Source organism: Sander lucioperca, chromosome 11 (genome assembly GCF_008315115.2).
Source record: "Sander lucioperca isolate FBNREF2018 chromosome 11, SLUC_FBN_1.2, whole genome shotgun sequence".
Taxonomy (NCBI): domain Eukaryota; kingdom Metazoa; phylum Chordata; class Actinopteri; order Perciformes; family Percidae; genus Sander; species Sander lucioperca.
The window spans coordinates 36237627-36250403 of NC_050183.1; the positions used below are offsets into that span (position 1 = coordinate 36237627).

The 12777-nt window shown below is 39.7% G+C and overlaps 1 protein-coding gene across 1 annotated transcript; it reads left to right on the forward strand.

Moving 5' to 3' along the window:
* Nucleotides 1-273: 273 nt before the first annotated feature.
* Nucleotides 274-11687, forward strand: tm6sf2 (transmembrane 6 superfamily member 2). The gene is made up of 11 exons (XM_031318352.2): nt 274-395; nt 626-750; nt 2598-2701; nt 5332-5429; nt 5529-5632; nt 6248-6330; nt 6782-6906; nt 7713-7814; nt 8685-8777; nt 10595-10714; nt 11369-11687. Exons 2-11 carry the CDS (start codon nt 671-673, stop codon nt 11603-11605), a joined length of 1146 nt encoding a protein of 381 aa, XP_031174212.1. The 5' UTR covers nt 274-395; nt 626-670; the 3' UTR covers nt 11606-11687.
* The last annotated feature ends 1090 nt before the right edge of the window (nt 11688-12777 follow it).

Consider the following 12777-nt stretch of genomic DNA (forward strand, 5'->3'; position numbering starts at 1 on the left):
AAGAAAAACAAAAACAGGCAACAACAATTCACTTTTGGTGCTTGACCTCCTAAATATAATATAGTACTGTCACATCCATACAATTGATACAACATTGTTAGTAGCCTATTTGTGAGTATATCTCATAGACAGCTCACAATTCATACGTTTCATCAAACACAACATTAAAGGCTGTGTAGAACAGGAATCAGTTTAATTCTATAGAGTATTGCAGCATAAAGTGGAATGTGGGCCTATTCACTAATACGACTTATGTAAAGCTCTGACAAAACCAAATTGCGTAACTTTTCCCCCCAAAAGCTTCTTTGTCTCCACTTCATTATTTTCCCAGTAAAGGCCATGTCTGCCTGAGGCCAGCAGTAATTTGATTAATCCACCGAAAGAGTAGCCAGACGGTAAGAGCCTGCTCTGCTTCTTTTCCATTCTATTCAAAATTACAGATCTCATATGGGATTTTATTTCATGACATTCATATCATTTAATTGTACTTAAAAATGTATTTCATTTGTTCCAGTTCTCATGAATCTATTGATCTCTTGGCATCATTTTAGTATTGATTTGATCAAATATTAGTACAGTATTGCTGGAGCAAATTGCATTGACTTAAAACTGTATTGTATTTTAGTGCTGTGGATTCTACAGGGAGAAAGGCTGAACAGCTGTCGAAGAGATGGAGACCTTAGTCTTTTTATTTTCATTTTCTTCCCTTGGCATTCTTTATGCCATGAACACCATTCCTGAGTTTCAAGAGTAAGTCATACCATTTACTGATTTCTTATCCCTCGGCTTATACATAAAGTCTATATACTGTATAGGTCCACACCTTTCTGTTTTGGGAAAAAGCTGTAAATGATTGCTATAAAATTATAGTTAACAACTTGAATACAACCGCAACACATACAATTAATATCCATACTAGCAGGTATTACTGTAATAATATACAATCTATACTGTTACAATAATAATCAAATTAAACGTATATAAATGTACAATACTGCAGGTGATCCCGACATTATACTTTACCACCACTAGAGCACACTGTAAGCTTAAAGCTCATAAATCCACAACCATGTTGAGCACTACTAATTTCAAGATTTTTTTCCACAAGTGCCAGTCGCGTCTTTAGATGTGTAAACTCTTTGAATAATTAAACCTGACATTTCTTGGAGGGGCAAGAGAATGAATAGGGAGCAAAGAGACAGGAATGTGAACAGAATTTGTGGAGATAATCGGATGTGATGTTTGGGATAATTACTTTTCTGAGCTGTAAGAAATAATTTTCTTATTCAGTGGTTATCTGCTTTGCCTTGTTTCTTGGCATACTGCCTTTATAGTACTGTCCACAGTTGATGATTGTGAACTGCATCACTGTAGGCTGAATAGAATACAGAGCCTGTGGTAAAACACATGTTCCCTCACACTTTTTACTGCTTTTATATTTCTCATTTCTGACAGACTTTTACACGCCTCCTGTGTGAATATGTGTGGACATTGACAATCAATACAGACTGCACAGAAGTGTTTGATAAATTGCTCTTGACATACAATATGCTTCATGCTTTTCCACTCTGCAAACAAACTGTATTGTGTGCATAAATCTTCCTGTACTGTTGAATTGGAGAGGTAGCAAGGGAGCTTCCCTTTTCTCTCACGGCATTTGTTTTCCTTCTGTGAGCACACATTGTGAGTTTTCTGAGAATGTAATGTTGTTTACTAGGAGATACCTTGAGCACATTAATCTTTTCCAGTGCAAGGCAGCGGTACCTTTGACCAGTAAACATGGAGGGCAGTTCTGAACTAACATGGCCTTAGCTTGCCGCTTCTCACACCTCTGACTATATTATTGATTAAACCTTTGCAAAGCTGTGCCTTTAATGTAAGCCACTGGTAGACAACACAGCAGTATGAGAGCTGAAATAATGCAAATTTAGAGTTTAACAAAGGGAAATTGTTACCATCATTCTGTAACTTTGTCTTTGTGAAAAGTGGACGTTACCTGATCAGACTAGCAAGATACGGTATATTACAAAACATGCAATGAATGCATACAATACAATGAAAGAAAGAAATATGTAATCTTGCAAGAGTTTTATCAGAAATACTAGCAACACAGAACCAGAATTCTCTTGCCAAACATCAGGACCAAGTCACACTTAATATATATTCAAAAAAACATGGATTAAAATGAGGCTACTCCTTGTACTTAAAGCAACCTGAGGTGATAGGAGATCAGAAAGGTAAATCCAATGTGACACTGCCATCTCACCAGGAATCTGACTACCACACCAGCAGTGCCCTTACTCCCTCTGGGTGTAGTGTTATCAAACAGATTTCCCCTCACACTTCTGCACTATTTTCTCCCTGTGCTAACTCTGGGTGTTACGTGATTATCATTCTCTCTGACTTCCCATTCATCATCATTTACTAATTTAGAACGGCGAATAGAGGACCGACACAACTTCCATGGGAGAAACTAATTAGTAAAGAGAATGAAGCAGAAAATCAGAGGGAGATTGGTGTCTAAAAGTGTCAGCAGTGAGATTGTAAAGATGTGTTTATTTTTCTTAGATAACAGTTGAATTCCTTTTCTTTCACAGGCCTTATATGATCTTGGCGACCGGGGTCGCTGTGTTGGTGGTCGTGTTTCTGTTCTATTTCCTCATCACTCGTGGCAACCCACCTAAAGACGCTTTATTCTTTGGTAAGTATGTCCATTTCCCAACACACATGCAACATATTTCCAAATAGTTTTACAAAGGTTGAATTGTATTTATCATGAATGGTATTCAATGGGATTTCACCTGATATGTTGAAAGCGGCTTAGAGTGATCAGGCTCAGAGCAAAGCTTAGCCACACTTTTCTGAGGCAAGACTGACCCAAACCTCTTCCAAACTGAGGAACTTCATGACACACACACCAAAAATTATAAATATTCTTTAAAGACTTGAGCAAAATCACAGCTATTGGAGAATGGTCATACAGGAGAAGAAACCTGTATGAAAGTATATTGTTCTGTATAAAACCATTCATACAGCTTGTGCACCTATCACACACTTTTAGTTAAGCTTTTCTACATCATACGTCATCATCATCAACCTTCATTTAGTTCTCAAAGGTACAATTGAGGGCAAGCCCTCATTTTTAAATGTAGCCGAGATTACAGAAAATAAATACACAATAACTTTTTAATTTAGAACACAATACACAAACAGTGCAATAATTGTAAAATACAATGACTGGAATAGAACAAGGACATGCAAGTCACTAAAAACAATTATGTGATTTGTGTCATATTGTTCCACGTTATATGTATAGCTATCGGTCAGATATGTTCTCCATTTCCAGCCAAGGGTTTCCCTTGCAAACATACCCCGGCAGCTGATGCCAGGGGCTGTGCTAGTGAGACAGAAACAAGGCGATATATCGGTAGTCTATGCCCAGGGCGATGCCAGGGGTGTGCAGGAGAACCACAACAATGAGGACAAAGCTGTGGCAGGCTCTTCTCAATGATAGAGAGCCATAATCCCCCAGCTATCTCACCTGTTAGATGTCAGAGATAAACCTGGTTGTCCTGAGGATAACAGACACTGGTCCACAGGAGAGACAAAATCTTTGTGCGTGCATCTGTGTGCAAAGAGTGTGCGAAGGACAGATAGGAAGGATGTGGTACAGCGCTTTAAGCCGTGGTATCTGCAGAAAGATGCCTGTGTCACAACACAAAGTGATTCCCTTTACAATGACATTGTGAAAAAAGTCCAGGCAGCAAATCATTGAAATGGCTTTTACAGATGTTCCCCATGAACTGATTCCAACTGTGTGTGTTTGTTAATACTAATATACTGTATACTATGTAATATCCATCTGCTGTTATCAGTGTCTACAGGGTCAGTTCATGCACAATGAATGTCCCCAAACAGTCATACCTCCCTAACTGGTGTGTACAGTTGTAGCCATGGATGAAGGGTCCATTGCCTCATATTGTTTACCCCACATGCTTCTGAGCTTGCCATCGTGAATGTGGACTGTGCAATTTATACCAGCCCAGGCAACATCTTTCCAGTCATTAACAGTCCAATGGGCATGCTATCCATCTTTTTACAGTTTATCGTGGACAGCAGAGGTACTCCTGTGTGTGCCCAAGCTGTTGTTATACTCCTTAATTATATTGTGACGTTAAATTTCACACTGCACTGCACACTGATGATGGTTTTAATGGTCCGAGGCACCTGATCATCTGCTGAAAGTCTCCAACATGCTCTAGCTAATGTTTTGGTAAGCTGAGACGCGTGTTGTGGTCCATTCATTGTTCACCAGTGAGATTTCTGCCTTCAAAAAGTCCACCAATGGCCCTGGCCACAAACCTGCCCTCCTGGCACCCATAATAACCTCCTTATCAAAGTGTTTGACCATGCTCAAAGCCCATTTTTAGTAATTAATTTGAAAAGAAAGTCTTTAAATCTGTAAAGGGAGTTACTGGTGTTGTATGCACACTTGTTATGTAGTTATCCTGTACATATGCAAATGACATAAAAGGAGAACACTGTTTCTCTTATTTCAGTGCTGGAGTGTGGGTATTAGGTAACATTTTTAGCTCTCAAAACCTCCTTGCAGGAAGCTCACAGGAAGTTGAACCATTGATAAAAGAGTCTGTAAAAGCCATGGTACCAGTGTGGTCAGGGTTTTTTAGTTTAGATTATTAGTGTGACCCATATGCCGCTCATGTGTTTGTGCAGGTTCACACTTTAAAATTTTGTCTTGTGGACATGGCCTTTCAGCTCTGCTGGGCTTAACCTGAGGATAGAAGAAAGCTGTTCACCATGGACTCAATATAAATATGCTTCCAGCCTAACTCATTGCTCAAGACTTAATTTTCTCCCCACGCTGTCCCATAAATCACTGATTAGCCAGTTAAAGGGAAATATCTTGAACTCAAAAATAGTAAATTAATACACTGGAAAAAAGGCTGGGAATTAGAAGTTCAGGTTTTCTGCCATTCCAGTCTTAGCATTCTTTGCTAATAAGCTGTATGTGTGTGTGTTTTTCAGAGTAGGTAGACAAAGCAGATTGAGTAATTACATGGAACTTTCAAAATCACAGTGGCTTCTGAAAGACGTTTGTTCAAAGCTGACAAAGCTGCTTAACATGTCAAGGTTTCCCTCACACACACACACACACACACACACACACACACACACACACACACACACACACACACACACACACACACACACACACACACGAAACAAGCTGACTTTTAAAATAAGGCATTTTTTCATGTCCAGTATCAGGTAGATGTTTTTATTTCCCTGTATTGTTTCTTGCCTTTGCAGTTTTTGCTGTATTTTCCTTTACTTGTGTCATTGACCTGATGAGTGCCTTGGAATATGATGGCATTATCTCCGGTTTTATGGAATTCTATCAAAAGACAGTAGGTTTCTTATTCTCACATCTAAAATGCTAATAGTAATAATGCAACAATAACTGGATTTAGAACGACAGCTCTATTCATGTAATGTCTGTGTTTTAGGGAGAACCCTATCTGGGGACAGCCTATGGCATCATGATGTGTTACTGGGATGGAATAGTGCACTTTATCATGTACCTGATGATGATCAGCAGGATAACAGACAGGTAGGTGATGGTTAAGTCAGTTCAAGTCACATCAAGCTCATTCATCTTACTCTCATCATATAATACCTTATCTAACTGAGCAAACAACTACATAGGAAGTTGTGGAAGCTGTCTGAATTTAACAGTAATACACTACATTCCAGCCCTAAGATTACCATTTACTGCAGCACATGATAGGCTTCAGGCTTCCTGTTGTTTCCAAATATTTGATTTTCCTAAAGAAGTAGAGATAGAGATTCACGAGTTGCATTTTATCACATAAAATTCACTCAATGGCCTGAATAAAACAGTATTTTCAGGAAAAAACAGGGGGTCCTCTAGTCTAGATTGAGCTAATCATTGAGTGCAGTGAGGGAGTTCAAGAGTTCAGAATGAGAGCTGCCTCTGGGCAGGTGCTATCATGGAAATGAAATCCTCTTTTAAACAATGCCAGCTTTTGACACTAGGAGAAATTGTGTTGGGCTTTGTATTATACAAAACATGTGTGATAGATGTATAAAACCATTATAGAGCCATGCGTTACCTCAACTGGCCAGCACTTGGCTTATCAAACCTATCTTATATGCTATCTCTACAATAGTATAATCACCTTTGTTGTTTTGGTTTCTCTCCCAGGAAAGCCTACCGTACCCTGGGCTTGTTCTGGGCTGGCTCTTTGTGTGCCAACATGAGTGTGTTCATTGCCGGCATAGTGGCAGGTGAGCCTCATCTCCTATTCCCCCCTTTACCAGTCCCATGATTCCAAGCGTTAATCAAGCGAACATCTGCACTGCGGTGTACCATCAGTGTCACAGTTCAGCCTGCCAACAGAATACACACACGCTCCGTGCCTCGCCTGCCGTCACAACCCGCAGAACAAAGCAGGAAACAGGATTAAAGCATCTGTTGTTGGCATTTCAAACTGCATACACGAGTGTCACAAGATCAATCTTGTCTACAGGCAATGTGTTGTTCTCTGTTGTATTATCATAGACATACTGCACTGAATGCCTTTGCATGAAGTGCCCTGTAGACATTTCATTTAGAAACTTAATTACAGATTTACATTGAGATGTTTACAGTGTGTCTCTGTTAGCCTGGCTCCGCCCTCCTACGTACTTCCGCTCAATTTTCATTTCTTTTTCACAATTTCTTTTTTCTTTGTGGCAGGTAAATATGGGTCAGAGATCCATCCAGCCTTCTGGCTCAACTTCCTCTTCCTTTTGATGCCTGTATGGGGAGCCATCACACTATTCATCAGGCCCAAGGACAGACCACTAATCGGTGGATACAATGTAAGTCTAACGCATGAATGGCTTGACCCCATGGTATGAATGTGGAGAGGTTTAGAGCAGTAGTGTTTGCTGATTGTATTTTAATCAGGGTAACACAGTGCAGACCAGTTAAATATGATCCATACCATGAAAGATGAGAAAGGGCAGCCATTTAATTCATTTATATTCATGAGTTGCAGTAATTTCCAGTGGTATAGTCAGTGTGATAGTAGGATTTTCCGGTGTACACATCTAAATCTGTAACATCATTGGAGATTGTTAGCAAGTGGAGGTGCGATGTTTTACCAAATTTCAGTATGATGTTTGCCACATAAGAAACATTGTAAAACAAAATGATTAGCCTTGGGAGAGTGGTCTTAATTTACCTCACTGCTATCTTGATTCAAACTCAAGTTAGCTTGGTCGTAGATATGTTTTGGATTTACAGCAGCTACAATCAATGTTTTTTCCTATTACAATGGAACACAACAACTTATGTGAAAGGTGTTGCTTGGGGCGATGAACCCACAGAAAACCCAACACTAACTCTTCCCCTCAGCTCTAAAGAGCTTTTTAGCGTCTCTCAACTCAGTGTTTTGGTTTTCTGGCCCACAGCTTTTGGTTCACTCTCATCAGCGTGGTTTTCAGCTGCATTTCAGCTCTAATGAACCGACTTAATGCTACCTGCCAGGCACCAAACAGCAGATATACAAAGTTAGTGACCTGCTAGTGAACACAGTGGAGCAGGTGTCGTTCAAGTGAGAATGTGCTATGAAACAATTACCTTGACTAACCAGCTCTATACTGTACATTGTGTTGACCCACAGGCCCAGCATGCTCAGAGCATGAAGCTGATCTGGCGTCCCTCGGATCTGGTCCTGGTGCTGCTCCTGTTAGCTGCCATGGCCTTCACTGCGCTGAGAGGCTTGGTGAGTGTACATCACATCCACGTCATGGACAGAGTTTAGGGCGACGCTGTAATGGACGTTTTAAAAGTTATGTAGCCTGCAATCTTGCTCATGCAGAGTGGAGCATTGAGGATTCAAACCGTGTATATTATTTTTGCTTTAACAAGCAATACATTCAACTAATTGAGCCATATAGAAGCGTTATGTATTTATTCTCTGAAAATGATCTGGCTTTAAAAAGCAATGATAACTGTGTACACTGTATATATATATATATATATATATAATATTATTAAATCAAAAGGAACGCTTCAACATACTTTTTTCGCTTCCTTGCCAAGAGCTGGATAAGGGGATAGACATTAGTCTTATGTTGGTAAATGAAACCAGCAGCCGGTTAGCTTAACTCACACAAAGACTGGAAACATCCGCCTCCCAGCACCTCTACAGCTCACCAATTAACATATATCTTATATATATATATATGTTATATCTTGTTACCTTACATGATGATACATGGACATCCTAGTTTTTGTTGTCGGATTTTGTTGTCTTTGGACAGAGCCAGACTAGCTGTTTCCCCCTGTTTAAGCTGCTTCACATTTACATTTACTGACAGATATGAGAGTGGTATCAACCTCCTCATCTAACTGTCAGCAAGAAAGCAAATAAACATGTTTCCTAAAATGTCAAACTATTCCTTTAACCATGTTCAGTGTGCCATTTTAAATACCAAAATTGATACTAAAAACACTTGTGGACGTTCATTTTTCATTTAGACAGTGTCAGGGAGATGTTCAAATCTTTGGTAAACAGTTGTAGTTTTTGGTGTGTCAGATTGAATTGCATTATATTGTAAGGTGTTCTTGTTATTTTGTCCGCCCTCTGTAGGCGGCTCTGGACTCTCCACTCGAAGCCTGTTCCATCTACCTGAAACACTATGAACCCTACCTGAAGGATCCTGTGGGCTACCCCAGAGTGATGGTAAGTGTTTTCCTTTCTCTCTGTCTCCACACTCAGCCTGTGTGTTTTCTGCAGCAGCACCTGAACGCTCCTCTTCAGCCTGTTTCAAATAACTAGCCACATAATGGACCTCTGCTTTCATGGATATCACTCTGAATGTGCTGGAGGCTTGCCCTTATCTCCTTCATTCTTTTCGCTCGTAGCTGATTACGGAGCCATTTTTCATCATTACAGCAACAACGAGCGAGGGTTGAGAGGCCAGCGCATCTTTGTCTCTCTCTTTCATTTGTGTAAGATGGATAACAGATTATTATTGTGACTGGCGGTGGGTCTGCTTTCTTTTTAATTTCTTCCTCTGACCCTACTCAGCTGTGGGTTTTTTGTTGTGTTTTGTTCGGTGTACACAGCTTTGTCAATAGGTTATCCAAAGACCTTGTCGGGGCTGCAGTCCAGTCACAATTGCAATTCATTGATCAGACAGACAAGCCACATGCTGAGAATTTGATAAGCTAATCCCTCTTTTAAAGCCCCCCATCAGCATCTCACTGGGTGGTAGGAGGGTGTGTGCAGCATGTGAAAGTCTTGGGTAGCGGCCTTTGCAAATCTGTGCTTCTGTGTGTGTGTGTGTGTGTGTGTGTGTGTGTGTGTCTAGCATAAGCTGATGGATGTTTGTGTGTATGTGTGGGTGTAAAGAAATGAAATTAGGTTTGGTTTGTTGCACAGGGTTGCACTGTTTCTGCACTGACCGACCTTTTTATTCATTGATGATGATGAACGATATGTGACAGATTTCCGTGGCAGCACTAAAAAGACATTCGAACAAAAGACTGAAGGGCATATATGATTGGCTTTCAGCCCTTGGGCTGAACTCATTAGGATTCATCTAGACCTCAGACGGAGAATAAAAAGAAACTGTTCAGTGGTATAATTTGAGTTTTTTTTTTTTAAAGAGGGGGAAACTGGCTTTCGCCAAATATTTTAAGTTGAAGACAGTCTCTGTAACGACTATTGTGCGGGAGTAGTCAATTGTGCTGAGGGTGCAAATTTGTGTTTGAGAGACTGCAGAGCTGAGAAGTGGCAAAATACTCCAGTACTGTACTTAAGAACAATTCAGAAATACTGAGACTTTATTTGAGTATTTCCATTTCGTAAAAGCTCATTTTACTTCTTTACATTTCACATTACATGTGTCTTATGACCGCAGTTAATAGTCACACTGCAGAATAAAATGTTACATCGTACAACATAAGATTAGATTAAGGTTATAAAAGGATGCAGTGTTAGTTGTCGTAGCTGGACCCAGTAACATCTGGACCATATACAACATCAAAACACTGTAACACTTGAACGATTTAACGCTCTAGAGGGTACAAACCTGAGTACATTAACTTTTGATACTTACCTACACTTTACTGCTAATACTTGATAACCTTTACTTTACTTTTGCTGCAATTATTTATGTATTTTTCCATACTAGTAGTGCAACATTTATGCAGTAAATTAATCTGATTGTGTTTGTATTTCCACATTAAACGCATCCCTCTTCTGTATTCAGTAAGAGTAGGGGAAGTGCAGTGCAGTCCGGAGGAGAAGGAGAATGTACTGTATAAATTATCTGCTGGCTTGTTGGTCAGGGCCCAACAACAACATAGACTGACAGTGATGATGGCACTTTTCACTGGATCACTGGAATATACACTTTATCTACACACAACAATTGTATATAACTATTGAATATACATATGTTGTAAAATAGAGATCAAATATTTTTTTGAAATCTTTTGCAAGAAATAATCAACCAATCGAGTTCTTACAAGTTATCACGTTTGTTTTTACAGATGCTGCACTTGTTCTTCTATGGACTACCTCTGTTGGGTGCATTTGTTTACGGTCTCCTCAAGCCCGGGTGCTCATGGATGTCAGACTGGACTGTATTCTTAGCTGGAGCCATGATCCAGGTAACACCATGAAGACAAGCGGTCAATATGTGAAACTGGCTCTGAATACATAGTTTAGGACACAGGTGTTGCATACTGAGGTGGGTTGCACTGGCAGTTTGGTGCATTACATTAAGTCATTGGGGAAATTAAAGTCAAATTAAAGTAAAGTTTACATTCAGTACAAAGAGGTCTGCCATGTTTCACTGCAATTAAACTCCTTGTAGTGAGCTCATCATCCTGCTAATAATCACCTGGCCCACATTTATCCTTTGAAGCATATTTCCTGTCATAAACAAGCTGGTTGGTGCCTTCTCCCATACCTGACAGAAAGATTGGAGTCATTAACCATGAGGAAGCATTTGATTAAAGCCTTGTTTCCCTGTTTATAAGAGGTTGCAGAAACTGTTTTCTGTTTGTACATCTCCTGTTCCTTTTCTGTATATTTTAATGGTAGACTAATGACTGTGGAGGAGAGACTCAAGGTAACTTATTCCCTCCAAGTTATTCCTCTGGTGGGTTTGTGGAAAGAAACATTAATGTTTCAAATTACCTGCCATCAGTGTGAATATAGAACAAAATAGTGGAAGTATCAGTATTGATAGGTACATTATGCAGTATTGGTATATGGCAATGCAGTCTAACTTCTGTCTTGCTGTCTGTGTCTACTTTCAGTGCCAGTGGGCCCACATCGGGGGGTCCCTCCACCCTCGTACTACAGCTCCATTTCGTATCCCAGATGATGCTTTCTGGTGTGTGCTGGCAGCTAACTTGCTCTACACACTTACTCCCATCCTGGTGGCCTTGCGGGTTTACAGTAACCACTATTTCTTCCTGAAGATTGCCCCCTTTCCTGGGCAGACAGGTTTGCCAAACAGCGAGGAGAAAGATACTAAGTACAAAGACAAATAATAATTCTTAAGATAATTACTTATCTGATGGTTCATAAAGAGCTGTTTTATTTCAAATGCCAAAATACAACATTATTTTGCTCAACATCTTTGGATTCAGTTTTTATTTAAATGTTTGCTGGTAACACTTTGATTCCTTATGTCATGCATGAATACTGAAACAGCTGATTGGTCTGTGAAGTTGGTTTGTATAGCTTAGTTAGTTTTTAGCCATGCTAGTGGCACGGGTCTAGGGATGGCGATGCAGGTCAGTCTGTTGGTCCACCACTTTAGTCCAGACTGAAATATTTTAACTAAACTATTTTATGGATTGCCATGAAATTTAGGTAAGACATTTATGGTGCCCATGCAACAAACCCCAATTACTTTGGTAATCCCCTGACTTTTACTCTCGCACCACTGTGAGGTTGACATTTTTGGCTTTTCATAAATATCTTGACAACTGGATCCATGGTGCCAAGAGGATGAATCCTTTTGACTTTCATGATCCCCTGACTTTTCATCTATAGTTCCAACTTTTTCTGTGAAATATCTCAATAACTGGTTGATGAACTTGCAAACAATTTGGTATGGATATATATGGTTCCCAGATGATGTTTTCTTATTACTTTGGTGATCCTTTGACTTTTCCTCGAGTACCAACAAGAGGTTGAAATTTGCAGTTTTGAGTGAAATGTCTTGACAGAAACTGTATGGATTGCTGTGAAGTTTGGTACAGACAATCATGCCCTCTTAGGGTGAACTGTAATAACTTTGGGGATCCTCTGATGTTTCCTGTAGCGCCAGATGTCAGCTGTACATGTGCTTAGAGCTAATTAGCAAACGTTAGCATGCTAACACGCAATACTAAAATAAGTTGGTGAACATGGTAAACATTATACCTGCTGAAAATCAGCATGTTAGCATTGACATAGTGAGCGTGTTAGAATGCTAACTGTTCACTGTTCCTTTCAGCCAATCAGTGAGAAAAAAATAGATGAATGAGCATTAATGCATTAATTATAGGACCCTTCTATAACCTTGTGCCTTAAGGACTCCAGTAAATTGGACGTTGACGGTTGAAACAGCGCGCTGTTGGGGTTTCATATATTGTGTGGTGGGTGGGGCTTTTAAAAAGTGGGCAAATTGCACCATAAAAGAAATATGATTAGAAACGTATATTTAGCATCTTAT

Excerpts from the sequence above, each read along its gene's own strand:
- tm6sf2 (XM_031318352.2), top strand. The coding sequence starts at position 671 with ATGGAGACCTTAGTCTTTTTATTTTCATTTTCTTCCCTTGGCATTCTT. Across the intron at positions 2,702-5,331 it reads TAAAGACGCTTTATTCTTTG|TTTTTGCTGTATTTTCCTTT; the intron begins GTAAGTATGTCC and ends TTGCCTTTGCAG. Across the intron at positions 7,815-8,684 it reads TCACTGCGCTGAGAGGCTTG|GCGGCTCTGGACTCTCCACT; the intron begins GTGAGTGTACAT and ends CGCCCTCTGTAG.